The following is a 16,619-nucleotide window of genomic DNA, read 5'->3' as shown; positions in this document are numbered from 1 at the left end:
TTCTCTATTTAGACAAAAAAATTCTGCACACAAAACCATCCTTATAGATGAAATGTGCATCCATTGTACATAAAATCATTATGAAAATTAACAAATCATTTTATATTTTAAAATTTCTGTTATGCACTAAATAAAATCTTAATTATCTACCATCCCTGATAATTCAGAATACATATTTTAGCCATGTCAAAAAAAAAAAAAAAAAAAACAAACAATCGGAATTGAAAAAACCATTTGATATCTAAAACTTAATAATCAAAGCTAGAAGTATCAGTTGAACAAAAAAAATTGAAAGTCACGGTTTGGAAAAATATGACCAAAAATGAATGTCATTTTAGAGTTTAAGATTTTTTTTTTTTTAATAGAAATTGATTAAGATTCTCAATTAGAATCGGTTGCTGTATTTATTATTTTTATTTTTGCTGTTAATTTTTTATATTATCATTGTGGAACTTTAATTTCAATTATTAAATAACAGATTTCGGTTGTCTGAAGTTTTGGGTACAAATTACAAATACAATAATTTCAGATTTATCATTTATTTATATTTGAGTTGCTAGTTTTCTTCTTTTAGACATAAGTTTGTTTTGAAACGTATACCATTTTAGGCAAATACTAAATACGCAATTTCTTAGGAAAAAACAATGATGACATTAATATAGGAATAATTAATTAATTAATTAAAACTTGTCGCCATTACCATAACCGGATAGTTTGCTTTGCTGTCTCTAATAAATCTACCTCAAATATAGGACATTTAATTACGTTTTTTTTTTCTGAATCTAAATGTAATGATTCTTTCTATTTTTTAGTGAATTAATAAAGTAAAATATTAACAATAAAATGTCAAACTCCCATTTTTTTAAATGTGTAGGGAATATTTAAAACAACATAATTATATTAGAGGCAAAATAAACATATAATAAAGATATTTTATTGTCGACAATTAAATTACAAAGAAACAAATATTAAAACAGGCTAAAAATAGTAAATTACTAAAAAAAAAAAGTAAAGAGTGAAACCGCCCCACTCGCACTATGTAAACATACTACAATTTTTTCTTCTTCTTTTTTTTAATAATAATTTTTCGGATGCTTAATATATTATAGTTATTTTTATCTTAAAGTGCTTTAATGCATTATAGTTCGCTTACCTAATAATTTTACTCCAGTTTGTTCAAAATAATAAGACATATATTTTTCTTTTTTTAATTTTTACACTTTAAAATAGTTTTCTTATTTACTGTTATGAAAATTAATATAAAAACTCACATAATAACTAATTGAGCGATTTAAATCGCAACCAAAATTTACATAGAAACCTACATAAAAATCACCTGAACAACCACTAAAGCAACTAAAATTATAAATTAAAAAATAATATATAAAGTAATTCTTCAAAAACATACTAAACAATAAATTACATATTTGGTCTAACAATTTATTTATTTGTAAATAATTGTAGATAAAAATATTTAATTGAATAAAATTGGCTCATGGCTTTTTATTCTTTAACATTTATTTTTATGTCGTTTTTAATTACATACGAATTTTTACATTATTATATTTGAATAATGTTTGAACAAAATATATTTAAATAATACATATTTTCTTTTCCTGTGTTAGAAAACAAATGTGATATTTCAGAATTTAAGAGTTAAAAGATATATAAGCATAAAAATTAAATTTATTCTTTATGTTTTATTGTGTTTAGATTATACATATAGCTGGCAAAGCAAGTGGGTGTTTATATAATCTACAATTTATATATGGTTCCAAACTCCAACTAATTCAGACCAAATCATTTGAGACTGGACCAAATAAATTCAGTATGTATGATTTGATCAATCCGAACCGTTTTGAATTCGCTGGTTTAGTCACGTTTTTAAAAATCTTGGTAACGGTTCTAACCAAACCAATCAGTATAATTATCATATATATACTTAATATATATTTTTTTAGACAAAATGTTGACATTTAGAACAACTTTAAGTAGAAAATATTGATATTGAATTTATATTGCTATGATAATAATTTTTTATTGTTACTCATGTATTATAAATTTATTAAAAGTAAAAAAAAATATCAAAAAAATAAACAATTATTGTAAAAAAAAATAGAACAACTACCAAATACAAACTATAGTTTGAACCAAACCAATTTGTTTTTAAGTGGTTTGGTTTGGTTTGATCATTTCATTAGTTTGGTTTTGAATTTTTAAAAACTGAAATAGTGGTTTGGTTTGTAAAAATTGAAAATTCTGACCAAATCAATCCATGAACACCCCTAAGCAGTGGCCATGCTTAAGGCCTCCACGATCAGTCTAAAAAAACTTTTAACAAAAATATTCTAATTAAATTTATTTTTTAAAAATATTATATTTTGTATATTTACCATTATTTATTAAAATATAACTATTTGCTTAAAAAATATCTAATTTACTTTTTAAGATACTTCATTTGATTATATTTTATTAAGAAGAAAGCTTGAATATATCTTTAAAATACTATATAGATTTTTACCATTATACATAAAATAATATATTTTTTTATATAATAAAAAACCCAATTAAATTATTTTACGATCCTAATTAGTTTGAGACGGGTCTGATAGATGGTATTATTTTTCTCACCTAATCAAACCTTTGTACATCTATATAAGTAAAATATAATTCATTATTTTTTATTTAAATTATTATCTTCTCCTTTATAATATACAGAGATGGATGGATACATCTTTTATAATGTATACAGAAATGTTATGGTGAGATAATATTTAGGATGAATAAAGAAAATATTAAAGTAAAATTTTAGTGATATAAAATAGAAATCAAATAACTCACTCAAGCTCACATATGATTTAAAGTAATATGTGCCTTTGTAAAGAGATTATTTCACAAAAACATAAAAACAACAAAAAAAAAATTACAAAAATACAGTTTTATGGAATTTTAAACATTTTTATTATTTTTTTGATTTTATTTACAGAAAATATGGTCTTTTTATGTTGTAATCTTGTTAATTTGTTGTTGATTTTTTGTTATATGTATGTTATTTTTTGTTGTTATTTTCATGTTACTTTTATGTAGTTTTCTTGTTGATTTTATGTTGTTTTCGTGTTATTTTTTAGAAAACCGTAAAAATATAAAAAAATATTCTTTGAACGTAAAAATGTAAATATTTTATAAAAAATGGTGCTTTATGTAATTATTCCATTTATAAATTACATATAAATGTCAAGTAAATAGTATCCATCTTAAATTAATATTATTCATATAATTTATGTGTGGATATGATTATATTAAATTGTCACATAGATTAATCCATACCAACTTGGAACATTTTGTTGGTGTTGATAAGTCTAATTAATCCCTTTACTCAAGTGTCTAATGGAAAAATGTTATTAGTGTTATAAAATAATATAAAGTAGATGAGAAGAAAGAAGAAGAAGATGAAGAGAGAAAGAGAAAGTGAATGAAAATTTCTGAGTTGTTTATTCCAATGGGGTGAACCCCTATTTATACAAATACAAGAGTGAGATATTAAGAAACTAAGAAAAAGGGAAACTAAGGAAAAGAGGAATGTTCATTACAATTCATGGTAATAAATAAAAGATTTGGACATCCACATAATTATTAATATTTATAACACTCCCCCTTGGATGTCCATAATAACTGTCTTATTAAAAATCTTGCTGAAAACTTGATCAAAGGAAAAAGAGTATAGTGTAAACTAACTCCCCCTCATTTAGGCATTTGTGGAGATCTTCTAATCGACGAATTTCGATCTTGTCTGCCGTCTTCTCAAATGTTGACACTTGATTGAATATGTTGAACACCAATATGCATTTTCTTGAAGCGTATAAAGAAGAATTTCGTGGAATGTGTTCTAACTCTATCTCCTTCAATGTACCTCCTTTTAGTTGAACGATGCAAGCAGTATTATCCATAGAGAATTGCTTGGGTTGATACTTCTTTATTGAGTGCAATCCATATGTTTCCCGAATATGCTATGTCAATGATCTCACTCACACACATTCTCTACTTGCTTCATAAAATGCAAGTATGTTAACATGATTTATAGTTGCCTCGTTAAAAACCTTGCCAGAAAAACCCAGTGGGAAAAAATCTGAGCTAGGGAAAAAGAGTACAATATATATTTCATATTCATAACTATTTGTAAGTTGCCTCGTTAAAAACCTTGCCAGGAAAACCCATTGGGACAAAACCTGAACTAAGGGAAAAAGAGTGCAACATGAATATGTCTCCCCTTCATGCACATATGATCCATAATTCTTTTGGTGATAATATATCTCATAAGATTATTGTTATCACTTTTAAAATATCACCATATATAATCTTTGATCATATATTTTCTATAACTCTTCCAGAGTATGTATGGACTTCTAAATTATAGATGAGGGGTTCGTGGAACATTAATATTTATCCAACTAATTGTATCATTCATGTGTATATACAATCTTGTTCATACTAAAATTTAACATTTCAAGTAGATATGAACATAACACATTAATGATAATATAAATTTCATTTGTGACAATGATAGTACTCCAATACCATATATTTGTTCCATCTTGTTGTATGATCTTAATTTTCATATCAAATGATCATATATCTATAATTCTTAATACATATGAAGTACTTCAGGACTTCAATACTAATGAACAAACTTTATACATTTAATATTTCTCGATATACAAAAGAAATAAAAGTTTGTTCTTCAATTAATCAAAAACTCTTCAAGAGTCTATCACAACGTATAATTTACGTATTTATACTGCATATACAACCATACGTATTTTTCAAACAATAATTTACTTACATGTCTTTATTTCATACAAAGATCTTTGTCATATAGTGCGCGCGACTTAGAATTTATATCACTTAAGACATGTATTAAATTCTTCTAAAATTTTTAGATAAGGCTTATTTCAAATTCTCACTATATTAGGAGCTCCAAATAAATAACCTTTTGTTGCAACATTTATGTGACGCTTATAAATCCTCATAAAATATATTCCAGGCTATAATCAAATAATGATTATATTTTCTCAATATTTAAGTGTTGCTCCTAAAATCGCCCAATATACGTGGACCAGTCAGGAAGGGACACGTGGATCAAATTACTTGAGAAGAACTGCTAAGTCTTTGTATGGCACCAGGAAGCATTATTCGCATGAGTCCCGGATGATGCTCCCGGAGTACAAGGTACTCCCGGAAGCGAGCATAGCTTAAAGGCACTCCGGGATGTGTCAGGTCTCTCCCGAGACATCAAGTCGCATTTAATGCTGCATGGGAGGAAGCGTGTTGGAACTGTAACACGCAATAAAGTCTGACGGCACATCCCCCAAACAGCAGCGCTACAGTAATGATCATTTAAGTCTAGCGACGGCTACTCTGCGAAGAGTCACGTCAATCATAAGACAAAAAGGACATTCTCCATAAAAACCCTACAGCACCTAGGGATTTGACCATGCATCACCCATGGTATATTCATCGGAAATGCCCAACTTTATGGAGACTTACAGACGCATGTGTAAGAACAATTCTAGGGATTGCCCCACTAAAACACTATAAATACCCCCTCAAAGCTCATTTAATGGGGTCGGAGAATCTTGGCTGCTTAAGAGCAAACAGAGAAAAAACTCACCAAGAACATTCTTTGTATTAAAGAGAGAAACATTCTCCCAAGTGTAGAATCTGTATTAAAGATATCCATAAATATCAGTGGCTCGTGGACTAAGGCTCATTAACGCCCCAACCACGTAAAAAGTCTTCATCTCGCTTTCTTACAGCTCATTATTATATTCATATTTTATTAGTTGCCGAAAACCTCGGTCAACATTTTGGTGCTTTCATTGAGAGCTGAGGAAAGCTGCTTCACAACAAGCATTTAACTTCACAACAATGGTGGAGACAAGAGCTACACGTCACCCTCGCCCTCTAGAAGACGCTCAAGATCCCAACGAAGAGGATGTAGCCTCAAGGGCAGCAGAGGAGTCCGAGGAAGAAGTTCCAGATGAAAACCACGAGGAACACCTCGACGAATACGCTTACGATGACGGAAGCTACCAAGAGCTGGTGCTCCTCAGACAAAAAGCCATCGATCACGAAGCTGAGATCGAAGCTCAGAAAGTGCAAAATCAAAAGATGCATGAGGTGATGCTAGCCATGCAGAAAGCCATGGAGGCAGCTGGCATTCACGTGCATCCCAAGGCAATGGCCGCTGGACTCGATGGGGAGCCAGCTACGTCTTCGCCCAATTCCCAAGAAGAAAGGCCTAGTGGAACCTAGCCCTATAAGGCACCCTGCTGAGGAAAACCAAATAAAAAACCCTACTTCTGCCCCTGGTCGAAAGAAAAAGGCGCAGGATCCGCGTAAGGTCCGCTCAGATTTCCCTAAAGGGAAAGGTCCGCAGAGGGGCAAGCCCCAAAGAGGGAGTCTTGGCCCTCAGGATCGAGGGGACCGAAAAAGCGTTTCCGTGCACCAGGAACCGGGGGGTAGAGGCAGAGGAGGACAGAGATGTCCACCCGTTGATTTGAGAAATCAAATCAATGGGAATCAGGGTGACCTCCGGGATCACCTTGATCAAAAAGATACGTACCCGAAGTCTCTTCGGGTGCGTGAACGAAGGGATTATGGCGAGCTTGCCATCCTTCGAAAAGATATTGCCCGAGTCTCCGGAGGCAGAAGGGAGATGACTCCGACTCGGATAGTGAGGACCGGGAGCCCTGTGCCAAGCATATCCTGGAGGCGGAGCTCCCTAAAAACTTCAAAATGCCCGAAATGGCGGCATACTGGGAACTCCGACCCCAGTGATCACCTGTCACGATTCAACCGAGTCATGACAGTCATGCGGGTCAGCAATGACGCCAAATGCCTATGCTTCCCCCTCACTCTGAGCGGTTCGGCAGAGGAGTGGTTCAAGAAACTAGAACCAGGATCGGTGGGATGTTGGAACAAACTCCAAACCAACTTCCGGAGACAATTTGTCGCCGCCAGAAGGTCAATTTGGAGGTTAGTGCCTTGACTAACATCAAGCAACTACCCACCGAGACCTTGAAGAATTACATCAAGAGGTTCCGAGAGGAGGCCTCGAAGACCAAGAAGGTTGACGACGGACAACAGCTTGCGCTTCTCCAAGCAGGAATCCGTACTGGGACTCCCTTCTGGAACGAATTACAGCAAGAAGGCGCTGCTAGCCTTCGGGACTTCCGAAGCGAGTCCAAAAATATATTAACCTCGAAGAAGCCCGCATCGTGGCTTACGGAGGCTATTATCCCACCGGATAGCAGGGGTACATGCCGGGAGTATCGCCTCGCATCGTCCCGACCGCGACCCCTCCGGTTAGTGGCATACGCTTCGCCACTCCCGGCACAACCAAGGCCAAGCTCTGCCCCCGGCATCTTCCCATTACGGCAATCCGTCCGGGGTGAATGGACGGGCTCCTTCACAGGCTGCCCCAACCGCTAGCTTAACAGGCCCTACTCAAGGGTCTAGAAGCAAGAGGTCTTCCAAAGGCAGCACCCGAACGGGAGAGAAGCGCCAAAAGAAGGGGTACACACCCCAATACACCCAAGACACGAGCTCACGGACTCTCGGGAACGTGTCTATTTTGCCACAAGGCGGAATACACACACGGAGACCCCGGCCATTGTACAGGGACGGCTCCGGAGAGATCCGAGCAAAAGGTGCGAATATCACAACGACATCGGCCACAAGACCAACGAGTGTAAAAATCTCAAAGATGAGATTGAGAATCCGATCCGGTTGGGCCACCTCATGAGTGGATCAAGAATAGGTTACCCCACCTTAACCCGGGCAGGTGGCCGGGGCATGCCTTCGGGAACACCAGGGGGTACAGCAGAGTATTGCCTCCTACCGCTCCCGCAGGTGACACCCAGCATATACCCGGACTACCGCCTCGGCCTAATGGACGGGTAGCCATGATCTCCGGAGGTCCCCATATTGGAGGAAACACTCGAAAGGAGCGAAAGAGATACGCCGAGGCCGCAAGGCACAGTGAGGTGTGGGAGGTCACTCAACTCCCAGCTCAAAGGCCTCGGCTAATGGACCAACCCATAACGTTCACGGAAGAAGACGCCAAGACGGTGCGTTTTCCCCATCACGACCCACTGGTCATAGAGACCCCCATTGCAAATAAAGTGGTGGCCAGGGTCCTGATTGATAATGGGAGTTCCGTGAACTTGCTCTTCAAAGAGGCCTTCACTGCGATAGGGTTGACCGACCGGGACCTCTCTCCTAGCGGATCGCAGCTCACAGGGTTTAACGGGACAACTCTAATCCCGATGGGAAAAGTCAGGCTCCCAGTTACCCTGTGCCCGGACACTCCACAGAGCACGTTTAAGTATTGCACCTTCGTGGTGGTAGACTGTCCAACAGCCTACAACGCAATCTTAGGCCGACCGGCCCTCGTCGACTTTGGTGCAATAACTTCTATCCGACACCTATGCCTAAAATTTCCTACCCAGGAAGCCGGAGTCGGAACGGTGAGGGGAAACCAAGGAGAGGCTGTGCAATGTTACAACGTTGCCACCCACTTGCCAGTGCTCATGGTCCGGGGGCCCCCTGAAGTAGAGAAGGCTGAAGAAGACGAGTTGGATCCTCGTATAGGATCCGAAAGGGTCGTAGAACCAATGGAGGACGTCGAAGAAATACCAGTGTGCGACGACGACTCCACCAAAGTACTCCGGATAGGGAGAGGCCTAGATCCGGAGGAAAAGGATAAAATAATAAAAACACTGAAGGGCGCCATTGATGTTTTTGCATGGCGCCAAGAGGACATGACCGGCATCAGCCCTCATGTCATCACCCATGTCCTCAACGTCAACCCGGACATGCCTCCTATACAACAAAAGAGACGCCCGCTCGACTCGGCGAAAGCCGAGGCCTTAGAGAAAGAGGTGGATAAACTTTTGTCCAATAGCATGATCCGCGACGTATACTATCCGGAATGGCTGGCCAATCCGGTCCTGGTGCCCAAGCCGAACGGGACTTGGAGGGTTTGCATAGATTTCACAGATCTAAACAAAGCCTGCCCAAAGGACTGCTTTCCGCTGCCCAGGATTGACCAGATGGTGGACGCCACCTCCGGATTCAAACTGCTATCTTTCATGGATGCCTATGCTGGGTACAATCAAATAAAGATGCATACGGCAGACCAGGAGTGCACTAGCTTCAGGACCGATAAGGGGGTATACTGTTACCTAGTCATGCCTTTCGGATCGAAAAACGCCGAGCAACCTATCAAAGAATGGTTAACCGGATGTTTAAAAGCCTCCTGGGACGAAACATGGAAGTATATGTAGACGACATGCTCGTCAAATCCAAAGCATGCAATAGCCATGCAAACGACTTAGAAGAATGTTTCGAAGTCGTCCGAAGATACGGCATGAAGCTCAATCCGAAGAAGTTGTACCTTCGGAGTCAAGTCGGGAAAATTCCCGGGCTTCATAGTCGACCGCAGGGGGATCGAGGCAAACCCGGAGAAAATCCAAGCTCTCTTGGACATGCCATCCCCCAAGAAACATAAGGACGTGCAAAGTTTGACCGGAAAGGTGGCCGCCTTGAGCCGTTTTATCTCACGATCCACGGACAAGTGCATACCCTTCTTCAACATACTGAAGAAATGCCAAAAGTTCGAATGGACGGACGAATGCGAAGAGGCATTCAAGAGGCTAAAAGACCATATGGCCAAACCTCCTATACTATCAAAGCCCGTCCTCGGAGAAGACTTGTTCCTTTACTTGGCGGTCTCCGAACATGCGGTCAGTGCTGCATTGGTCCGGGAGGAAGAAAAGATCCAGCATCCCGTGTACTATGTTAGTAAACGCATGATAGGGGCCGAGACAAGGTACCCGGTCATTGAAAAGCTAGTATTCTGCCTCCTGATGGCATCGCGGAAGTTGAGACCATACTTCCAAGCCCATCCAATCAGAGTTTTGACCAATCATCCACTCCGGCAAGTTCTCCAGAAACCTGAAGCCTCCGGAAGACTCCTCAAATGGGCAATGGAACTGAGTCAGTTTGACTTACATTACGTGCCCCGGATTTCTGTAAAAGGCCAAGCCTTGGCAGACTTCATCACCGAATGTAATGAAGCCGAGGCAACAGCCAATACTCCGGAGCCACCCATCCCCACTTGGAGAGTATTTGTGGATGGAGCTTCAAACGAAAACGGTTCGGGAGCCGGAGTGGCTATGATATCACCCACTGGGTTGCGGCTCCAGGCAGCACTCCGATTCAACTTCTCCGCTTCGAATAATGAAGCCGAGTATGAGGCCCTGATAGCAGGACTAAAATTGGCTAAAGCTGTAGGAGCCAAGAGGGTGGAAATCTACAGTGATTCCCAGCTGGTCGTAAACCAAGTATCCGGAGAATACCAAACCCGCGGCGAAAGAATGGCCGCATACGTAACAATAGTCCGAGAACTGCTCCACGAGTTCACGGACTATAAAATAGAAAGAATCCCCCGAGAAAAGAACGCTCATGCGACCGTCCGGCTAAGTTAGCCTCGGATAGTGAGATCGAAGAGCCGGGGGTAGTACTCGTGGAACGCTTGGCGAGCCAAGCATCAAAATAAAAGAGACCACACAAACGGTTGGGCAAGAACCCGTTGGATGGTCCCCATCATAAAATACATAACCACAGGTGAGTTGCCCCAAGAGAGGGCACTGTCTCGAAAGATTCGGTATCGTGCTCATCGTTATGTAATGATGGATCAAATTCTCTACGGAGAGGACTCGGCATGCCTTATTTAAGGTGTGTATCGGACCCTGAAGCTAGACAAATCATGCTGGAGGTCCACGAAGGGTTCTGTGGAGATCATACGGGAGGACCCAGCCTCTCAAAGAAAATATTGAGGCAGGGATACTTCTGGCCAACAATGAAAAAAGATTGTATAGACTATGTCCAAAAGTGTGACTCGTGCCAAAGGTACGCGAACATACCGAGAGCTCCTCCAAATGAGATCACGCTGATGACAAGCCCCTGGCCCTTCGCGGTCTGGGGCATAGATCTCATCGGGTCTCTACCTACGGGAAAAGGAGGAGTAAAGTATGCAATAGTAGCAGAGACTACTTCACCAAATGGACAAGAGGCCGAGCCTATGAAGACAATAACCGCTAAGAAGGCGTTGGACTTTGTTGTCAAAAACATAGTGTGTCGATACGGCTTACCTCACAAAATAGTCTCAGACAATGGAAAGCAATTTGATTGCGAGGAATTTACTGACTTCTGCAACCGACACGGAGTAGTGAAAAGCTTCTCCGCGGTAGCCCGGCCTCAAACAAACGGCCAGGCGGAGGCAGTCAATAAAATCCTAAAGGTCACCTTGAAAAAGAAGCCGCCGGCTTGTAAAAATAATCGGCCCGAAGAATTGCCAAGGGTATTGTGGGCCTACGGACGACCCCCGTAACCACAACCGGTCATTCGCCGTTCTCAATGGCATACGGTTGTGAAGCAATGGTCCGGTGGAAACATTATTCCCATCCCACGGGAGAACGACCTACGATCCGGCCACTAATCGTGCCCCGCTCCGAAGCTCTGGATCAAGTCGAAGAACTCCGGGATGAGTCCCAAATACGGATGGCCGCTTATCAAAAGAAGGTGACCAAGTATTTTAACTCCAAGGTTAAAAACAGAAAATTCGCTATCGGTGACATGGTCCTAAGAAGGGTCTTCCCAGCCACCCAAGAACCCGGAGTGGGGGTACTTGGACCAAATTGGGAAGGACCATATGAAATCGAGGACGAAATCGGCCCTGGCACTTACAAACTGAAAAGAATGGACGGAACTACTGTCCCAAGAGCCTGGAATGCCGATCACCTCAGAAAATACTACCAGTAGCGAATTAAACTTAGCTTTTGTTCAAAAGGGTTTGTACCGTCCAAATGTATGCCTCCTCTATATTAAATAAAACTGAGTGCCTTAAAAACAAAGTTTCTATGCCACTCAGGGGGGTACTAGGGTATACCACACGGACAAATAAAAACAAGCTAAGTAAAATATCCTGACCCAAAGGGCAGGTCAAGCTAAGTAAAACATCCTGACCCAAAGGGCAGGTTAAGCTAAGTAAAATATCCTGACCCAAAGGGCAGGTCAAGCTAAGTAAAACATCCTGACCCAAAGGGCAGGTTAAGCTAAGTAAAATATCCTGACCCAAAGGGCAGGTCAAGCTAAGTAAAACATCCTGACCCAAAGGGCAGGTTAAGCTAAGTAAAATATCCTGACCCAAAGGGCAGGTCAAAAACATGCGCAAAAATAAAGAGCGTAAGTATGAAATCCTGAGCCAAAGGACAGGTTGAAATATATAAAGTGTGGAAAAAATATCGCACATATATATAAATAAAAAAAAAATAAAATATCCTAACCCGAAGGTTAGGTCATACACATATAAATGGCCCGGGGACAGGCCTTAAATTGTCTCCCCTTCAAATAAAAGCTGCCGCCTGTAAGTAAATTGTTCTAAGGCAGCAGCAAATATGTACAAAGAAAAAAAAAAGAGTTATGAAAAGAACGGGTACAACTGGCCGGGCAATATGGCAGCTCAGTCAGCCCGCGGCGGAAGACGAGGTCCGATCCGTGCCTCAAGCTCAGCATCAAGTCTCTTCTTCTTCTCCCGAAATTTGGCAATCATGTCCTCGGGTTTGGGATAGAAGGAAAGCTTGATACTCTGATCGTTGGTGGCCCAAGCCATGTAGACACCATCATCAAAGCGCTTCGGGCACCGGGCACAGGAGACGGGAGAAAGGAGCTCGGCCCTCTTGGCCTTCCTAATAGACTGATCTTTATAGTCCGAAGCTCCTTCAACTCCGCAGCCAGAGCGGCCTTGGATTCAATATCCGACTGGTGAGTCTCCTCTAGAGACCTCACCTTGGCGGCCATTTCGTCCAAAGCCTCCCTGGCCTCCCGAAGGTCCCGCCTAGCCTTCTCGGCAGCCTCGGTTTGAGCCCTTAGCTCCTCCTGATGATGGGCCTCCATCCTGCCTCTCCGCTGGGCCTCGGCCTGGATCATGTCCTCCGCCTGAGCCTCCCTCCGGATGGCCTCCTCCTCCCTGGCCTTGGCCCTCTCTTCCTTAGCCTTGGCCGCTGCTTCCTGGCGCTCGGCAGCCTCCTGGTAGATCTGCCTCTCCGCTGTAAGGTCTTGGAGGACCTTCTTGACGTCGTTCATGTCCCCAAAATCGGACAGAGCGAAGCCATGGCTTATGATGTTCTTGGAGAGGCGACCAGCCTCAGCTGCAAGCTGAACCATAACGGGATGTAAGGAAAAATTTCTCAAAGGAAGAAAACAAAATACAAACACCAAAAAGGAAACGCAAGAAGTTGCAAAGTACTTACCACTGTGAGGGAATGGCTGAGGTCCTGGACTTGGAAGATGGAGTTCAGGGAAGCGCAAGTGGCAAACCGCTTGGGCGCACAGCGTGTAAGCTGAGAGGCGAACTCACCGGTCATTTCCGCGGCGAAGGGAGCCAGAGTGGGCCCTAGGAGGGGACGGAACCAGTCTGCCAAAGGATCCAGGTTGAGGTTCCACGGATCATGATAGTCCGGATGGTTAATACTCGCCTCAACCTCCGCTCGCAAAATCCTCCTAAGGGCCTCCACATCGGCATATCCCCGGGAGTACTCGTCCATAGCGTAGTTGTGTTTGGCTATGCGAAGCTCCTGCCTTGCCTCATCCCCCGGAATCGGGGTAAGCTCAATGCGAGGAGGAGCAGGATTTTCCTCCACCGGAGACACCCCGCCGTCTAGGCCATGAGCGGGAGTGTCGGCCCTCCGAGGCCTCTTCGGCTCGTCCCGGGCGATCATCTTGCCCTTACGCTTGCGAATCAGAGCCACTTCAGACTCCTCCTCGTCCTCCTCTGCTACCACTGGAAGAGCTTGAGGTTCTCCAAGCACCCTCGGCGGCTTCCTCCGAGAAGTCCCACCCTTTCCCCTGGCCTTCTCCCGGAAGCACCTCCTCGTCATCCACCAAGTCGATGGTTTCGGGAGGAGCGCCGGAAGAAACCTTCAAGGAAGGGGCCGGGGGAGAGGGGGTGAAAGCCGGAGGAGCCACCGGAGTATGGACCCCAGCCACTTTGTTCCAGGATGGCGTCCATGGAGGTACTGTTCCAATAAAACAAGCAAGTGTTAAAAGTCCGTGAGAAACTACTTACAAAAAGGTGCAAAGAAATAAACTACTCCTACCCGGACTCCCTAGTTCGGCCCTAGCAAAGTCCCGAACTTTAATGCTGGCAGCATCATCTCCAAGATAACTGTCCGAGGGCCGAAACCAGCTGGACGCTATGTAAGCCGACGGACCTAAGGGAATAGGTTCCGGAGGGCCGGGGCCCATCCGGACCCGACCTAGGTAATCTCCTAAGTTTGTAAAATAAAATTCCTTCAAATGATCCCCCCACCGGGTCGACGGCATCTTAAACCTACGGAGACGCTCGTCGAACCCTATGGGCCTACGACTGGTATATTCATCAACGGAAGGAACATATTGAATTATCAAAGGAGACTTACCACCAGCACTGAAGTGCTAGCACCGGGAGCACCCGAGTTTGGTTCGGGACTGAAGGCAGAGGCCGGGAAGTCTGGTTCTCAGAAGAACCTTCAAGACGAAGGGGTCCCCCGGCGGAAGGACCTCCAATCTCTTCTTGAAGAATCTTGTCAAAAAATTTTGCCTCGGACTTCCCGCCAATGGCTTGGCTCCTCCGCACCACCGGGCTCCCCACGCGAAGCCCTCTCCCAGAGGCAGCCTGGGCACTGGAATACGCCTTCTCCTGGGCCTTCCGGTAGAGATAATCTTGGTACTTCTTCTCTGCCGTAGCAATAAGCTCATCCCGGAAGGCCTTCTCCGCGACTGGCGCCCTCACGTTAGGGCAGATGACCTTGGAAAGGTTGGAGTCATCCACGGATTGGTGAGAAAGGATAAGTTTGGCCTTTCTACAATTCTCCGTGGTGACCAGGCCCCCGACGTCAAGATCGGCATGGTCGTAAGAGGCGAAGGCTTGGGCCCTACGAAGGAACGCCTGAGTGGTGAGCGTCCGCTGGTAAGGTGGGATCCGCACCCACTCCGTGAGAAGCTCCGGATGGTCCACGGCCCTAAAACCGGAGGAGAAGAAAAATCGGTGGCGGTACTCCTTAACATGAGTCTGCCTATTATACGGAACCACCCCTTCGTTAGCAGGGTGGATCCGGAACCCATAAAAACCGTCCTTAAGTTTGTCCCCTTTCTTGGGGACGGATACAAGTTCATAAAAATACAAAATCTCCGCCGGGCTGGGAGACCCCCAGCCGCGCGCGGAGTAAAAAATAAATAAGCCTGAGAGCAGGCGGTAAGCTTGAGGAATAAGTTGGTATGGCGCAAGGCCGACAAATACAAGAAAATCAACAAAATAGTCCTGGAGCGGGAGCATTGCACCGGCCATCAGATGGGTCTGACTCCAAGCCCCGAAGCCATCATAGTTGAGATTGGGCGTCTCCGAGTCCCGGGGAGGCCGGTGGAAGGTCCCTGAGGTAGAGGGTTTGATTCCAGCCACATTAATAATGTTCTCCAGCTGGTGAGGGCAGGTCAGGGTCGATCGAAGCTCGGCCGCTTCCCAGCCGGTAGCGCGGGACTTGTACCCCTCCTGGGCGACAGGTCCCAGAGAAACCTCCTCCAGGGTGGCAATATTCTTCCCCTTCTTCTTCGAGGACTTCGAGCCAGAAGCAGACATGTTATGCTCTGAGAAAAACAAAAAGGAAAAACCCAGCAGTTAGGCCCAGTATCAAACCCTAAACCAGAAAAAAGGGAGTGGGGGTCCCCTAACCGCTGGAAAGAGGCCCCCTCCGGACACGTGTCACCTGGGAAACTCAAAAGAGAATCCCTGAACAAGTGTCGGGTGCAGTGAAATCGCAGTAAAAATAGTTTTGCAAAAAGGAAAAGAAAAGAGAAAAGTTTTCCTATGCCCTAAGCGATTGCTAAACGAAGGATACATGGCCTTCTTCAAACAAAACTGTACGCCTACAACTAATACAGTAAAACGTAAAGCAGAACTCGAAGAACTCAAACACTCACACTCCAGAAATCTCTGAGTACGAACCCAGAAAACAAACAAAATAAATGTAAGCATGTTAGTGTCTAAAGATGCGAAAAACTTACAGTTGATTGTTGAACTGGGGGTACTGGGTATGATTGAGCGAGAGTTGAGAAGCACTGGCAAAACCAAACACTGGAAAATTACCAAAAGTGTTTAAGTGTTAAGACGGTTTGTGCTACTTTGAGGAATTTTTCTCTCTGAGAAATTCAAGCAAAAATGGTAAGGAATGGAAAGTAACCGAAATGAAGGAAAGGTGGTGGCTTTTATAGGCAAAAGTGCATGAGGAACAGGCGTCTTCACCTACCAATCATACGGTTGGGGAAACGCACGATTCGAATTCCCAACAGATCAACGGGCCAGATCAATCCGCCATTAAGGCGGTGCAAACGTTTGAGTATCCGCCTGACACCATCAATGCGCCGCATCAATCATGGGGCGTGAAACGAATCGACCTCTGCAAAAGTGAATCACTGCATTTAATGCCATTATTAGACACTTCTTCACGCGCCCCCAAGTC

At 42.9% G+C, this 16,619-nt stretch overlaps 1 protein-coding gene across 1 annotated transcript; it reads right to left on the bottom strand.

Annotated features, from left to right (window-relative positions):
* Positions 1 to 138: 138 nt before the first annotated feature.
* LOC133038478 (uncharacterized) lies at positions 139 to 13,873 on the bottom strand. Its single transcript, XM_061116642.1, has 3 exons — positions 13,377 to 13,873; positions 12,822 to 13,281; positions 139 to 155 (listed from the first exon to the last, which is right to left on the bottom strand). Exons 1-3 carry the CDS (start codon positions 13,842 to 13,844, stop codon positions 139 to 141), a joined length of 945 nt encoding a protein of 314 aa, XP_060972625.1. The 5' UTR covers positions 13,845 to 13,873.
* Between the last annotated feature and the right edge of the window lie 2,746 nt (positions 13,874 to 16,619).

The sequence above is a fragment of the Cannabis sativa genome, chromosome 5, assembly GCF_029168945.1.
Source record: "Cannabis sativa cultivar Pink pepper isolate KNU-18-1 chromosome 5, ASM2916894v1, whole genome shotgun sequence".
NCBI classification, from domain to species: domain Eukaryota; kingdom Viridiplantae; phylum Streptophyta; class Magnoliopsida; order Rosales; family Cannabaceae; genus Cannabis; species Cannabis sativa.
The sequence above is the reverse complement of the archived record's forward strand: the minus strand, read 5'-3'. Positions and strand labels throughout refer to the sequence as shown.

What these genes read in the sequence shown, in the direction of transcription:
- LOC133038478 (XM_061116642.1), bottom strand. Translation starts at nt 13,844, where the DNA reads ATGATCGCCCGGGACGAGCCGAAGAGGCCTCGGAGGGCCGACACTCCC. An exon ending in TCAGCCATTCCCTCACAGTG is followed by an intron (nt 13,282 to 13,376) that starts GTAAGTACTTTG and finishes GTTATGGTTCAG; the next exon opens with CTTGCAGCTGAGGCTGGTCG.